Source organism: Pseudophryne corroboree, chromosome 5, assembly GCF_028390025.1.
Source record: "Pseudophryne corroboree isolate aPseCor3 chromosome 5, aPseCor3.hap2, whole genome shotgun sequence".
Taxonomy (NCBI): domain Eukaryota; kingdom Metazoa; phylum Chordata; class Amphibia; order Anura; family Myobatrachidae; genus Pseudophryne; species Pseudophryne corroboree.
Window position 1 is genome coordinate 18,991,970 of NC_086448.1, and position 13,342 is coordinate 19,005,311.

Consider the following 13,342-nt stretch of genomic DNA (forward strand, 5'->3'; position numbering starts at 1 on the left):
CTTTATGTCACCTGAAATAGTGACTCCTAGATCCCTTTCCTCCTCAGTAGTTTCCAGTATAGTGCCATTAATACTATATGTATCCTTTATGTCACCTGAGATAGTGACTCCTAGATCCCTTTCCTCCTCAGTAGTTTCCAGTATATTGCCATTAATACTATAATTATCCTTTATGTCACCTGAAATAGTGACTCCTAGATCCCTTTCCTCCTCAGTAGTTCCCAGTATAGCGCCATTAATACTATATATATCCTTTATGTCACCTGAGATAGTGACTCCTAGATCCATTTCCTCCTCAGTAGTTTCCAGTATAGTGCCATTAATACTATATTTATCCTTTATGTCACCTGATATAGTGACTCCTAGATCCCTTTCCTCCTCAGTAGTTTCCAGTATAGTGCCATTAATACTATATTTATCCTTTATGTCACCTGAAATAGTGACTCCTAGATCCCTTTCCTCCTCAGTAGTTTCCAGTATAGTGCCATTAATACTATATTTATCCTTTATGTCACCTGAGATAGTGACTCCTAGATCCCTTTCCTCCTCAGTAGTTCCCAGTATAGTGCCATTAATACTATATTTATCCTTTATGTCACCTGAGATAGTGACTCCTAGATCCCTTTCCTCCTCAGTAGTTCCCAGTATAGTGCCATTAATACTATATTTATCCTTTATGTCACCTGAGATAGTGACTCCTAGATCCCTTTCCTCCTCAGTAGTTCCCAGTACAGTGCCATTAATACTATATTTAGTCTTTGGGTTTCTGAGACCCACGTGTGGGATAGTGCTGTTGTACCCTCGTTTTCTGAGCACGTCTTCGTCCTCTTTTCCTTGCAATGTAGAAGTATTCTGTATTTTTCTCATCTCCTAATAAAACGCAAAATATTACCATTTCCCTGGCTGATAAAAGTAATCTCCACATTTATTACCTGCTCACACTTGTGCTAAATAGAGCCTTTTATAATGCGCATTTATTATCCCATGGGAAGGGCATCACAGCAACGGGAGAGGGATAATCTGGATGGAATCCTGTATTCATAAATACCGAATCCAATAACCCGGAGACATCATATCCCCAATCCTCGCCTCTGCAGCGGACGGGAGTCTGGTAGGAAAACATGGGGCTATTTGTCACTGTCAGGGAACAGGACACTAATAAAAAAGCATAAAATGATCAAATAAACTGAAATCAATCTTCTCATTAGCGTGATAAACAAGAATGTCATTTGCCCATTCAGAGTCACAGGAATCATTAAGACTTATAATGAGCGACTGAATAAGGGGATAGATAACATTGATAATTCTCTTATGGGGGAAATACGTTGGTTTTAGGGTATTTTTTTTTTTTTTTAAATCCTCTTGCAAAAAGTACAACATTGGCTGAGCAAGGAAACGTTCCCTGTTTTTTCTTCAGTCCTTTAGTATGGCGCTCTAAGTAGGGCGGTGCCTCCTGCGGACGTCACCCAGCTCGCAGAAATAGCGGTTCGTTTTGAAATAGACAAAAGAAGATTCATTTTCCCACCCGCTCTGGACTATGGGGGTCATTCAGGGACGGGTGTTCTTCCTACTCCTGATGCAATGATTCGCTGTATGCAATTGCGATTATATTCCCGTATGGGCAGAAGGTAATCCGTGCAAAAAACGTCCACTGCGATCGTATATTTTGTGTACGGCCACATATGACTGCCGATACATCGGTACCATCGTTGCAGAGTCTGAGTGCCTCTGAAGACGATCAGGATGAGTTGCTCTACCGGGACGCACGGGACTCTCCAGCGGCATGTGTGATTGCAGTTGCTAATTTATGCATGCCCAGAAAATGCCATCTGAACGGCCATCTTGCCCAACCGATCCTCATTACCAACGCCAAACTTCCTATCACTCACATTGCGACTAAATTCTCACTGCGACCGCAATCGCTCATATGCATGTGCAGTGCGAAAACATTGATCGATAGGTGTACAACTGCCACTTTTTGTCCGCACCTGAATGACTCCCTGACCCTCTAATCCCGTGGAACTTTGTAGAAACATACATGGTTATTCCGGACAGCGGAGAAAAGAATAGGCCCTGGCTTATCATCCATCTTGTACTCAGCAGGGGGGATAAGGGGTAACTTTACTGAAGGCAGATCTTCAGCATTTTTATCGATTTAAAATCGATCTGTATCGATGTTGTCTTTCCAGGGCTAAAACACATTTACTAACAGATGATTTTTTTTAATATACATTTTTACATGTTAGTAAATGTGTTTTAGCCCTGGAAACATAACATCGATTTAGATCGATTTTTAAATCGATAAAAATTGACCTTTAGTAAATATACCCCCAGGTCAGTGGTTCCTAAACTTTTTTGAGTCACAGCGCCCTAAAGTATCAGAATTTTTTCACGGCACCCCCTAGCCCAAAAGTTTCTTATTGAGGAATTCAGAAAAAAATATGAAATCAAGTAAATTGTGTTTATACGTCATCCGAAAGGGCCCCATACACTAGAACGATAATGACCGATTTCATCCAACTTCGGGCATTCAGGCCGATATTTCGGGTGAAATCGGGCATTTTGGAGGTTTTTCCGATACGATGCGCGTTCCCGTGAGGGTTGGATCGGCTCCCCTAGATCGTTAGTGCTGCACTCGTGATATGTCGGTTTCCGCAGGCATGGCTGGGATCACATACGATATATCGCATGCAAAATGTACCAAATCATATGGAATAGTATGGAACCAGTCCCGGAAAGCTCCCGGGAGAGTTCAAGGGAAATCACCTCTGACTTCAGCCTCAGACATATTGCTGTAGTGTATGGGGGACTTTAGGGTCAGGTATGTGGTGAGGGACAGGATTTGCTTCTGTTTGTCGTCATATTTTATGACTGGAATGCCTGTTAGATTGACCATAAATAATTTGAATTGGTCCTGGACCACCAACCCAGGGCTCCCCTGCAAATACCCCTAGGCACCCCAGGGAGCCACGGCACACAGTTTGAGATCAATGGGTCATGTGATTTCAGTAAACAGTAGATGCACTGGCGTATAATTATAATGGGTGCAGTGTGTGACACACACAGACCCACACCCTACACCCATTATAAAAAAAATATTTATACTCCAGAGTCCCTAATTGGCAGAAATCATCATGAAATTGGTATGGCGGCCATTTTTCAGTGTTTCACGCATGTGCAGTAAGAAAATCACTGGGAAAATGGCCGCCACACCATTTCCCCAGAGACCTGTGCATGCGCACTACACTCTAGGACAGCGCTGCTGGCAAGAGAGAGAGAGGGCACAGGGCAGATTCAGGTGGAATCTGTAGAAATGTCTTTATATCAGCAGATACTGCGATAGGTGGGCAATCTCTGGTCTGTTCAGAAATGTGTCACCAGGGGACAGGGAACAGAGAGTCGGGTAATCCAGCACACGTCTAAGCAACTGTTCAGCGGATGGAAGTGGCAGCCATTTACCAGGCAGCAGCAATGCCTGCACAGTAACAGGTAAATTTACTAAAGCTTCTGAAAATGAAAAAGAGGTGATGTTGCCTATAGCAACCAATCAGATTCTGCCTATCATGTCTCTATCGTATCCCAGAAAATGAATGACAGACTCTGAGAGACCAGCAATCTCTTAGTGGGAGCAAATGATCGCATTATAAAATTCATCTCTTCTCACCCGGCTGCCCTCTCTGTAATTCCATTACATTCAGCTTTACAGGCCCGTCCTGAAACGTGGCCTGCTGACCGAGCAGATGCGGCGCAGCCTGACTGCATGCTCCTGTTCCTCAGAATGTTACACAGTACTCTGAAGACTTGTATCACCTGCAGTGAATGCGGCGGTATGTTGTACAGAGCCGCCACAAAGCGAGGAGGCACACTGAGATGTTCAGTCATTGTTCGCTTTGTGTCTGCATGATAACAGGAGCTTTGTGCTATGAAAGCCGCAGTCGCTGCTGCTCCAGCATTCCTGGATGGGCTGATAAGACGGGAATTGTTAGCCACGTTCTTACACGTGTCTGATCCTTTCTCTGCTTATTCCCAAATGTCATCCATCCATTTGTCTTTTAAGTATATTTCCTAAGAAGCCGGATCTCTGGGGGATGTGATGGAAGAGTCAGGATTTACCGCAGGCTAAGGAACGGTAACAAAACTTTCTTCTCCTGTGAAACTCTAGCCTTATAGAAGTGCTCAGTAGATTGGTGTCAGCAGCATGAAATAGATCCCCAGCGTGTGTACACCTACCTTAGTAAATATGTCTCTCGGCAGACAAGCTACACCGTATGTGTACCAATGATCCTTCTGTCTCTGAGTTACATGTAGCGGGGACTTCCATCACATGTACGTGTTCTACAGGGATGCTGGATGTGTACCAATGATCCTTCTGTCTCTGAGTTACATGTAGCGGGACTTCCATCACATGTACGTGTTCTACAGGGATGCTGGATGTGTACCAGTGATCCTTCTGTCTCTGAGTTACATGTAGCGGGGACTTCCATCACATGTACGTGTTCTACAGGGATGCTGGATGTATACGGATGATCCTTCTGTCTCTGAGTTACATGTAGCTGAGGCTTCTATCACATGTACGTGTTCTACAGGGATGCTGGATGTGTACGGATGATCCTTCTGTCTCTGAGTTACATGTAGCTGAGGCTTCCATCACATGTACGTGTTCTACAGGGATGCTGGATGTCTACCAGTGATCCTTCTGTCTCTGAGTTACATGTAGCTGAGGCTTCCATCACATGTATGTGTTCTACAGGGATGCTGGATGTGTACCAATGATCCTTCTGTCTCTGAGTTACATGTAGCTGAGGCTTCCATCACATGTACGTGTTCTACAGGGATGCTGGATGTGTACCAATGATCCTTCTGTTTCTGAGTTACATGTAGCTGAGGCTTCCATCACATGTACGTGTTCTACAGGGATGCTGGATGTGTACCAATGATCCTTCTGTCTCTGAGTTACATGTAGCGGGGACTTCCATCACATGTACGTGTTCTACAGGGATGCTGGATGTGTACCAGTGATCCTTCTGTCTCTGAGTTACATGTAGCGGGGACTTCCATCACATGTACGTGTTCTACAGGGATGCTGGATGTGTACCAATGATCCTTCTGTCTCTGAGTTACATGTAGCTGAGGCTTATATCACATGTACGTGTTCTACAGGGATGCTGGATGTGTACCAATGATCCTTCTGTCTCTGAGTTACATGTAGCTGAGGCTTCCATCACATGTACGTGTTCTACAGGGATGCTGGATGTCTACCAGTGATCCTTCTGTCTCTGAGTTACATGTAACTGAGGCTTCCATCACATGTACGTGTTCTACAGGGATGCTGGATGTGTACCAATGATCCTTCTGTCTCTGAGTTACATGTAGCTGAGGCTTCCATCACATGTACGTGTTCTACAGGGATGCTGGATGTGTACCAATGATCCTTCTGTCTCTGAGTTACATGTAGCTGAGGCTTCCATCACATGTACGTGTTCTACAGGGATGCTGGATGTGTACCAGTGATCCTTCTGTCTCTGAGTTACATGTAACTGAGGCTTCCATCACATGTACGTGTTCTACAGGGATGCTGGATGTGTACCAGTGATCCTTCTGTCTCTGAGTTACATGTAGCGGGGATTTCCATCACATGTACGTGTTCTACAGGGATGCTGGATGTGTACCAATGATCCTTCTGTCTCTGAGTTACATGTAGCTGAGGCTTCCATCACATGTACGTGTTCTACAGGGATGCTGGATGTGTACCAGTGATCCTTCTGTTTCTGAGTTACATGTAGCTGAGGCTTCCATCACATGTACGTGTTCTACAGGGATGCTGGATGTGTACCAATGATCCTTCTGTCTCTGAGTTACATGTAGCGGGGACTTCCATCACATGTACGTGTTCTACAGGGATGCTGGATGTGTACCAGTGATCCTTCTGTTTCTGAGTTACATGTAACTGAGGCTTCCATCACATGTACGTGTTCTACAGGGATGCTGGATGTGTACCAATGATCCTTCTGTCTCTGAGTTACATGTAGCTGAGGCTTCCATCACATGTACGTGTTCTACAGGGATGCTGGATGTGTACCAATGATCCTTCTGTCTCTGAGTTACATGTAGCTGAGGCTTCCATTACATGTACGTGTTCTACAGGGATGCTGGATGTGTACCAGTGATCCTTCTGTCTCTGAGTTACATGTAACTGAGGCTTCCATCACATGTACGTGTTCTACAGGGATGCTGGATGTGTACCAGTGATCCTTCTGTTTCTGAGTTACATGTAGCTGAGGCTTCCATCACATGTATGTGTTCTACAGGGATGCTGGATGTGTACCAATGATCCTTCTGTCTCTGAGTTACATGTAGCTGAGGCTTCCATCACATGTACGTGTTCTACAGGGATGCTGGATGTGTACCAATGATCCTTCTGTCTCTGAGTTACATGTAGCTGAGGCTTCCATCACATGTACGTGTTCTACAGGGATGCTGGATGTGTACCAATGATCCTTCTGTCTCTGAGTTACATGTAGCTGAGGCTTCCATCACATGTACGTGTTCTACAGGGTTGCTGGATGTGTACCAGTGATCCTTCTGTCTCTGAGTTACATGTAACTGAGGCTTCCATCACATGTACGTGTTCTACAGGGATGCTGGATGTGTACCAGTGATCCTTCTGTTTCTGAGTTACATGTAGCTGAGGCTTCCATCACATGTATGTGTTCTACAGGGATGCAGATGTGTACCAATGATCCTTCTGTCTCTGAGTTACATGTAGCTGAGGCTTCCATCACATGTACGTGTTCTACAGGGATGCTGGATGTGTACCAATGATCCTTCTGTCTCTGAGTTACATGTAACTGAGGCTTATATCACATGTACGTGTTCTACAGGGATGCTGGATGTGTACCAATGATCCTTCTGTCTCTGAGTTACATGTAGCTGAGGCTTCCATCACATGTACGTGTTCTACCAGGATGCTGGATGTGTACCAATGATCCTTCTGTCTCTGAGTTACATGTAGCTGAGGCTTATATCACATGTACGTGTTCTACAGGGATGCTGGATGTGTACCAATGATCCTTCTGTCTCTGAGTTACATGTAGCTGAGGCTTCCATCACATGTACGTGTTCTACAGGGATGCTGGATGTGTACCAATGATCCTTCTGTCTCTGAGTTACATGTAGCGGGGAATTCCATCACATGTACGTGTTCTACAGGGATGCTGGATGTGTACCAGTGAACCTTCTGTCTCTGAGTTACATGTAACTGAGGTTTCCATCACATGTACATGTTATACAGGAATGCCGGATGTGTACCAGTGATCCTTCTGTATCTGAGTTACATGTAGCTGAGGCTTCCATCACATGTACGTGTTCTACAGGGATGCTGGATGTGTACCAATGATCCTTCTGTCTCTGAGTTACATGCAGCTGAGGCTTCCATCACATGTACGTGTTCTACAGGGATGCTGGATGTGTACCAATGATCCTTCTGTCTCTGAGTTACATGTAACTGAGGCTTCCATCACATGTACGTGTTCTACAGGGATGCTGGATGTGTACCAGTGATCCTTCTGTCTCTGAGTTACATGTAACTGAGGCTTCCATCACATGTACGTGTTCTACAGGGATGCTGGATGTGTACTAATGATCCTTCTGTCTCTGAGTTACATGTAGCTGAGGCTTCCATCACATGTACGTGTTCTACAGGGATGCTGGATGTGTACCAGTGATCCTTCTGTCTCTGAGTTAAATGTAGCTGAGGCTTATATCACATGTATGTGTTCTACAGGGATGCTGGATGTGTACCAGTGAACCTTCTGTCTCTGAGTTACATGTAACTGAGGTTTCCATCACATGTACGTGTTATACAGGAATGCCGGATGTGTACCAGTGATCCTTCTGTATCTGAGTTACATGTAGCTGAGGCTTCCATCACATGTACGTGTTCTACAGGGATGCTGGATGTGTACCAATGATCCTTCTGTCTCTGAGTTACATGTAGCTGAGGCTTCCATCACATGTACGTGTTCTACAGGGATGCTGGATGTCTACCAGTGATCCTTCTGTCTCTGAGTTACATGTAGCTGAGGCTTATATCACATGTACGTGTTCTACAGGGATACTGGATGTGTACCAATGATCCTTCTGTCTCTGAGTTACATGTAGCTGAGGCTTCCATCACATGTACGTGTTCTACAGGGATGCTGGATGTGTACCAATGATCCTTCTGTCTCTGAGTTACATGTAGCTGAGGCTTCCATCACATGTACGTGTTCTACAGGGATACTGGATGTGTACCAATGATCCTTCTGTCTCTAAGTTACATGTAGCTGAGGCTTCCATCACATGTACGTGTTCTACAGGGATGCTGGATGTGTACCAATGATCCTTCTGTCTCTGAGTTACATGTAGCTGAGGCTTCCATCACATGTACGTGTTCTACAGGGATGCTGGATGTCTACCAGTGATCCTTCTGTCTCTGAGTTACATGTAACTGAGGCTTCCATCACATGTACGTGTTCTACAGGGATGCTGGATGTGTACCAATGATCCTTCTATCTCTGAGTTACATGTAGCTGAGGCTTCCATCACATGTACGTGTTCTACAGGGATGCTGGATGTGTACCAATGATCCTTCTGTCTCTGAGTTACATGTAGCTGAGGCTTCCATCACATGTATGTGTTCTACAGGGATGCTGGATGTGTACCAATGATCCTTCTGTCTCTGAGTTACATGTAGCTGAGGCTTCCATCACATGTACGTGTTCTACAGGGATGCTGGATGTGTACCAATGATCCTTCTGTCTCTGAGTAACATGTAGCTGAGGCTTCCATCACATGTACGTATTCTACAGGGATGCTGGATGTGTACCAGTGATCCTTCTGTTTCTGAGTTACATGTAGCTGAGGCTTCCATCACATGTACGTGTTCTACAGGGATGCTGGATGTGTACCAATGATCCTTCTGTTTCTGAGTTACATGTAGCTGAGGCTTCCATCACATGTATGTGTTCTACAGGGATGCTGGATGTGTACCAATGATCCTTCTGTCTCTGAGTTACATGTAGCTGAGGCTTCCATCACATGTACGTGTTCTACAGGGATGCTGGATGTGTACCAATGATCCTTCTGTCTCTGAGTTACATGTAGCTGAGGCTTATATCACATGTACGTGTTCTACAGGGATGCTGGATGTGTACCAATGATCCTTCTGTCTCTGAGTTACATGTAGCTGAGGCTTCCATCACATGTACGTGTTCTACAGGGATGCTGGATGTCTACCAGTGATCCTTCTGTCTCTGAGTTACATGTAACTGAGGCTTCCATCACATGTACGTGTTCTACAGGGATGCTGGATGTGTACCAATGATCCTTCTGTCTCTGAGTTACATGTAGCTGAGGCTTCCATCACATGTACGTGTTCTACAGGGATGCTGGAAGTGTACCAATGATCCTTCTGTCTCTGAGTTACATGTAGCTGAGGCTTCCATCACATGTACGTGTTCTACAGGGATGCTGGATGTGTACCAGTGATCCTTCTGTCTCTGAGTTACATGTAACTGAGGCTTCCATCACATGTACGTGTTCTACAGGGATGCTGGATGTGCACCAGTGATCCTTCTGTCTCTGAGTTACATGTAGCGGGGATTTCCATCACATGTACGTGTTCTACAGGGATGCTGGATGTGTACCAATGATCCTTCTGTCTCTGAGTTACATGTAGCTGAGGCTTCCATCACATGTACGTGTTCTACAGGGATGCTGGATGTGTACCAGTGATCCTTCTGTTTCTGAGTTACATGTAGCTGAGGCTTCCATCACATGTACGTGTTCTACAGGGATGCTGGATGTGTACCAATGATCCTTCGGTCTCTGAGTTACATGTAGCGGGGACTTCCATCACATGTACGTGTTCTACAGGGATGCTGGATGTGTACCAGTGATCCTTCTGTTTCTGAGTTACATGTAACTGATGCTTCCATCACATGTACGTGTTCTACAGGGATGCTGGATGTGTACTAATGATCCTTCTGTCTCTGAGTTACATGTAGCTGAGGCTTCCATCACATGTACGTGTTCTACAGGGATGCTGGATGTGTACCAGTGATCCTTCTGTCTCTGAGTTACATGTAGCGGGGACTTCCATCACACGTACGTGTTCTACAGGGATGCTGGATGTGTACCAATGACCCTTCTGTCTCTGAGTTACATGTAGCGGGGACTTCCATCACACGTACGTGTTCTACAGGGATGCTGGATGTGTACCAATGATCCTTCTGTCTCTGAGTTACATGTAGCTGAGGCTTCCATCACATGTACATGTTCTACAGGGATGCTGGATGTGTACCAATGATCCTTCTGTCTCTGAGTTACATGTAGCTGAGGCTTCCATCACATGTACGTGTTCTACAGGGATGCTGGATGTGTACCAATGATCCTTCTGTCTCTGAGTAACATGTAGCTGAGGCTTCCATCACACGTACGTGTTCTACAGGGATGCTGGATGTGTACCAATGATCCTTCTGTCTCTGAGTAACATGTAGCTGAGGCTTCCATCACATGTATGTGTTCTACAGGGATGCTGGATGTGTACCAATGATCCTTCTGTCTCTGAGTAACATGTAGCTGAGGCTTCGATCACATGTACGTGTTCAACAGGGATGCTGGATGTGTACCAATGATCCTTCTGTCTCTGAGTTACATGTAGCTGAGGCTTCCATCACATGTACGTGTTCTACAGAGATGCCGGATGTGTACCAATGATCCTTCTGTCTCTGAGTTACATGTAGCTGAGGCTTCCTTCACATGTATGTGTTCTACAGAGATGCCGGATGTGTACCAATGATCCTTCTGTCTCTGAGTTACATGTAGCTGAGGCTTATATCACATGTTCGTGTTCTACAGGGATGCTTGATGTGTACCAATGATCCTTCTGTCTCTGAGTTACATGTAGCGGGGACTTCCATCACACGTACGTGTTATACAGGGATGCTGGATGTGTACTGATTTCCAGTGTAACAGAGAATGGGGCGACGCCAGGTACCCTATAAGAACCGGAGAACGTCCTGAAAGCCGGTAACATTCCAGACCCTTTTTGCATTCGCGGTGTTGCCGTATGCGAAACAGGAAACCCCCTAAATACCCCTCTTCCATCTCAGTCACTTACCTGTGGGTTCTGCACGTGGTTCAGTCCTGCCCCCGTCCCCTCTGCCAGGACTATTACAGGTAGACTTCTCACCAACGCCGAGAATCATGTACTGATCTTATAGTCCACACAGGTCAGCATTACATTTACTGCTCTTTGTACATTTTGCACATACTTTTGGAAGCCTTCTGGAATAAATATAATTTTTTTATTTTTACATTACAGGTAGAAATAAGGCAGTGTCGTTATATAGAACACTGCACACAGGAGAGCTAGCAGCTTCCGGCAGCATCCGGGATCCCCAATCTGTGCACGAAGGTAACCAGGATGTAGTTGTATTTCCGGGTGCAGTAAGGTCCAGCAGGTCCGCACATACTGTACCTTCACACGATGCACAGGACTATCTGACGTGCAATGCATTCTCCATCCAGGACACTAATGGAGGACATCTATGTGTGGAGGAGACGGCGGCAGACACGAGGTGGGGGGATGAATGGTGGATAAATATAAATGTAGGCTAATAGGGATCCCGTATGGAGAACAGGTACAATATACAGCAGTCATACACAGCACATGACAGGAAGTAAAAGTGCCCCAGAAGGAGCAGTAATCCCTATCACATCCACTGTATGTGCAAGCGTCACTCTCCAGGTGTGTACATACCCTACCAGACCCCTTATCCACGTCTAGGTATTTATTATCCGCCTCAACTTCCGCTCTGTATAATGATCACTGTGACGCGTTTCTGGCTCCACAGGAACAGGCTACACAGCTTAATAGCAACTTCTTACACAAGCACAATAAAACAGCCCGGCTCGTCGTGGAACCAGGGACGGTCGCACTTTTGGACATGTGGGAACAAATGTAATAGCCAGCGAGTTACGGGAAGTGCCGGAACCATGTTGCTTTTATCTTTCAGAAAAAAATTGCTACTTTAAATGTCAAGGATGCAATCACAGAAATGTCGCCAGCAACCGAAGGCTATTACATCTGGGCCTTTATAACACGATTTTCCATCAGAGTGTAATCTAATAGAGCAGAACAATAAAGTGATATTGTGCCGGAAGCAAAGCTCTTGGGAACAGAGTATAATATTACTGTACTCTGGCTGGAAAGCAGAACATGGCTCCTCACAGTCCGGGAAGTTTCTCCAGTTATGGACAACGAGGATGAAGAAGAAGGATCTCCGGAGAGTCAGTATCAGCAACTTCTTCTTACATGCAGGCTCTTCTATGCTAAGGTGGGGCTAAGGTGGGTACCTCCTGGGGCAAGATGAGGGGCAGCAGCTCGTTGGTGAGTGTGTGACGTTTGCCATACCAGAGAAAAGAGATGGGATTACCGGCATTACCTCCACCGGCGAATTCAAAGCAAGGACTCATCTCAAACGCCAGCGATGACTTGACAAGTCCGACACCTCCGCTCTTCCCCGGGGCCGGGTGGTAGACCCGCCCGTTCTCTGGCAACATCACTAACTTCTCCGGCTCAAACCTGACCGCCAGCTTGTCCCCTCCCCCACAGTATGACAGCTGCTGGGCTCCTGAGGGCTCGTCACCCAGGAGGTGGGTGAAGACCACCGGGCGGTCGTCGCAGCGGATGTAATTCCTCTCCCTGCCGCAGGGGGACACGTAAGGGAAATGTTCCTCGTACCGACCACTTTTATTTCTCTGGACTTGCTTGAAGAAGAACACCAGAAACTGTTTATCTGGAAAACATATAATGATAGATAAATAATGAGGAATGAGCAGGTCACCGAGCGCAGATAGTGGCAGTACAGGGAGCAATTCTGCGCACTCAGATAGGGGACGCTGACGTCTTGTCTGGAGACACTGTGGCTGTATACCGTGATAACAGCTACTATCGCCCAGTGATATGGAGAACGCTGAGCAATGGTGACGCAGCTACAGATCGTCTCCTGAGCTTGTTTTAGGGAGTTTCCAGGCCTATCTATTAAGTAAATTACCCCAAAAATCATCTGCAAATGGCAGTTTAGTATTGGGGCAATGTAACCGATGCCTAATGCAATAGATACTAGAGATATAGCGTCCCTATGCTCGCTAACTAAGGGTACAGCAGCCACCATTACTCGCGGACTGTGGTTTGGAGCAAGTTACCTGGCTCTGAAAAGCGATGTCTAATACCCCTTTTCCACTAGCTACATTTACCCGTGTTTTTGCACGGGGGCGCGCATCAACACGGGTTTTT

General features: G+C 45.7%; 2 protein-coding genes across 2 annotated transcripts in view; both read right to left on the minus strand.

The window, feature by feature from the left end:
• Nucleotides 1-11,326: 11,326 nt before the first annotated feature.
• C5H8orf82 (chromosome 5 C8orf82 homolog) overlaps nucleotides 11,327-13,342 on the minus strand; it is an 89,351-nt gene continuing 87,335 nt past the window's right edge. The window contains exon 3 of the mRNA XM_063921122.1: nucleotides 11,327-12,842. Within this exon, the coding sequence (XP_063777192.1) occupies nucleotides 12,376-12,842 (467 nt within the window). The 3' untranslated portion in view covers nucleotides 11,327-12,375. The remainder of the gene's footprint in view (nucleotides 12,843-13,342) is intronic.
• The window catches only part of ARHGAP39 (Rho GTPase activating protein 39), a 549,832-nt gene continuing 549,295 nt past the window's right edge, over nucleotides 12,806-13,342 (minus strand). The window contains exon 9 of the mRNA XM_063921120.1: nucleotides 12,806-12,842. The gene's annotated coding sequence lies outside the window, so the exon portion shown is untranslated. The remainder of the gene's footprint in view (nucleotides 12,843-13,342) is intronic.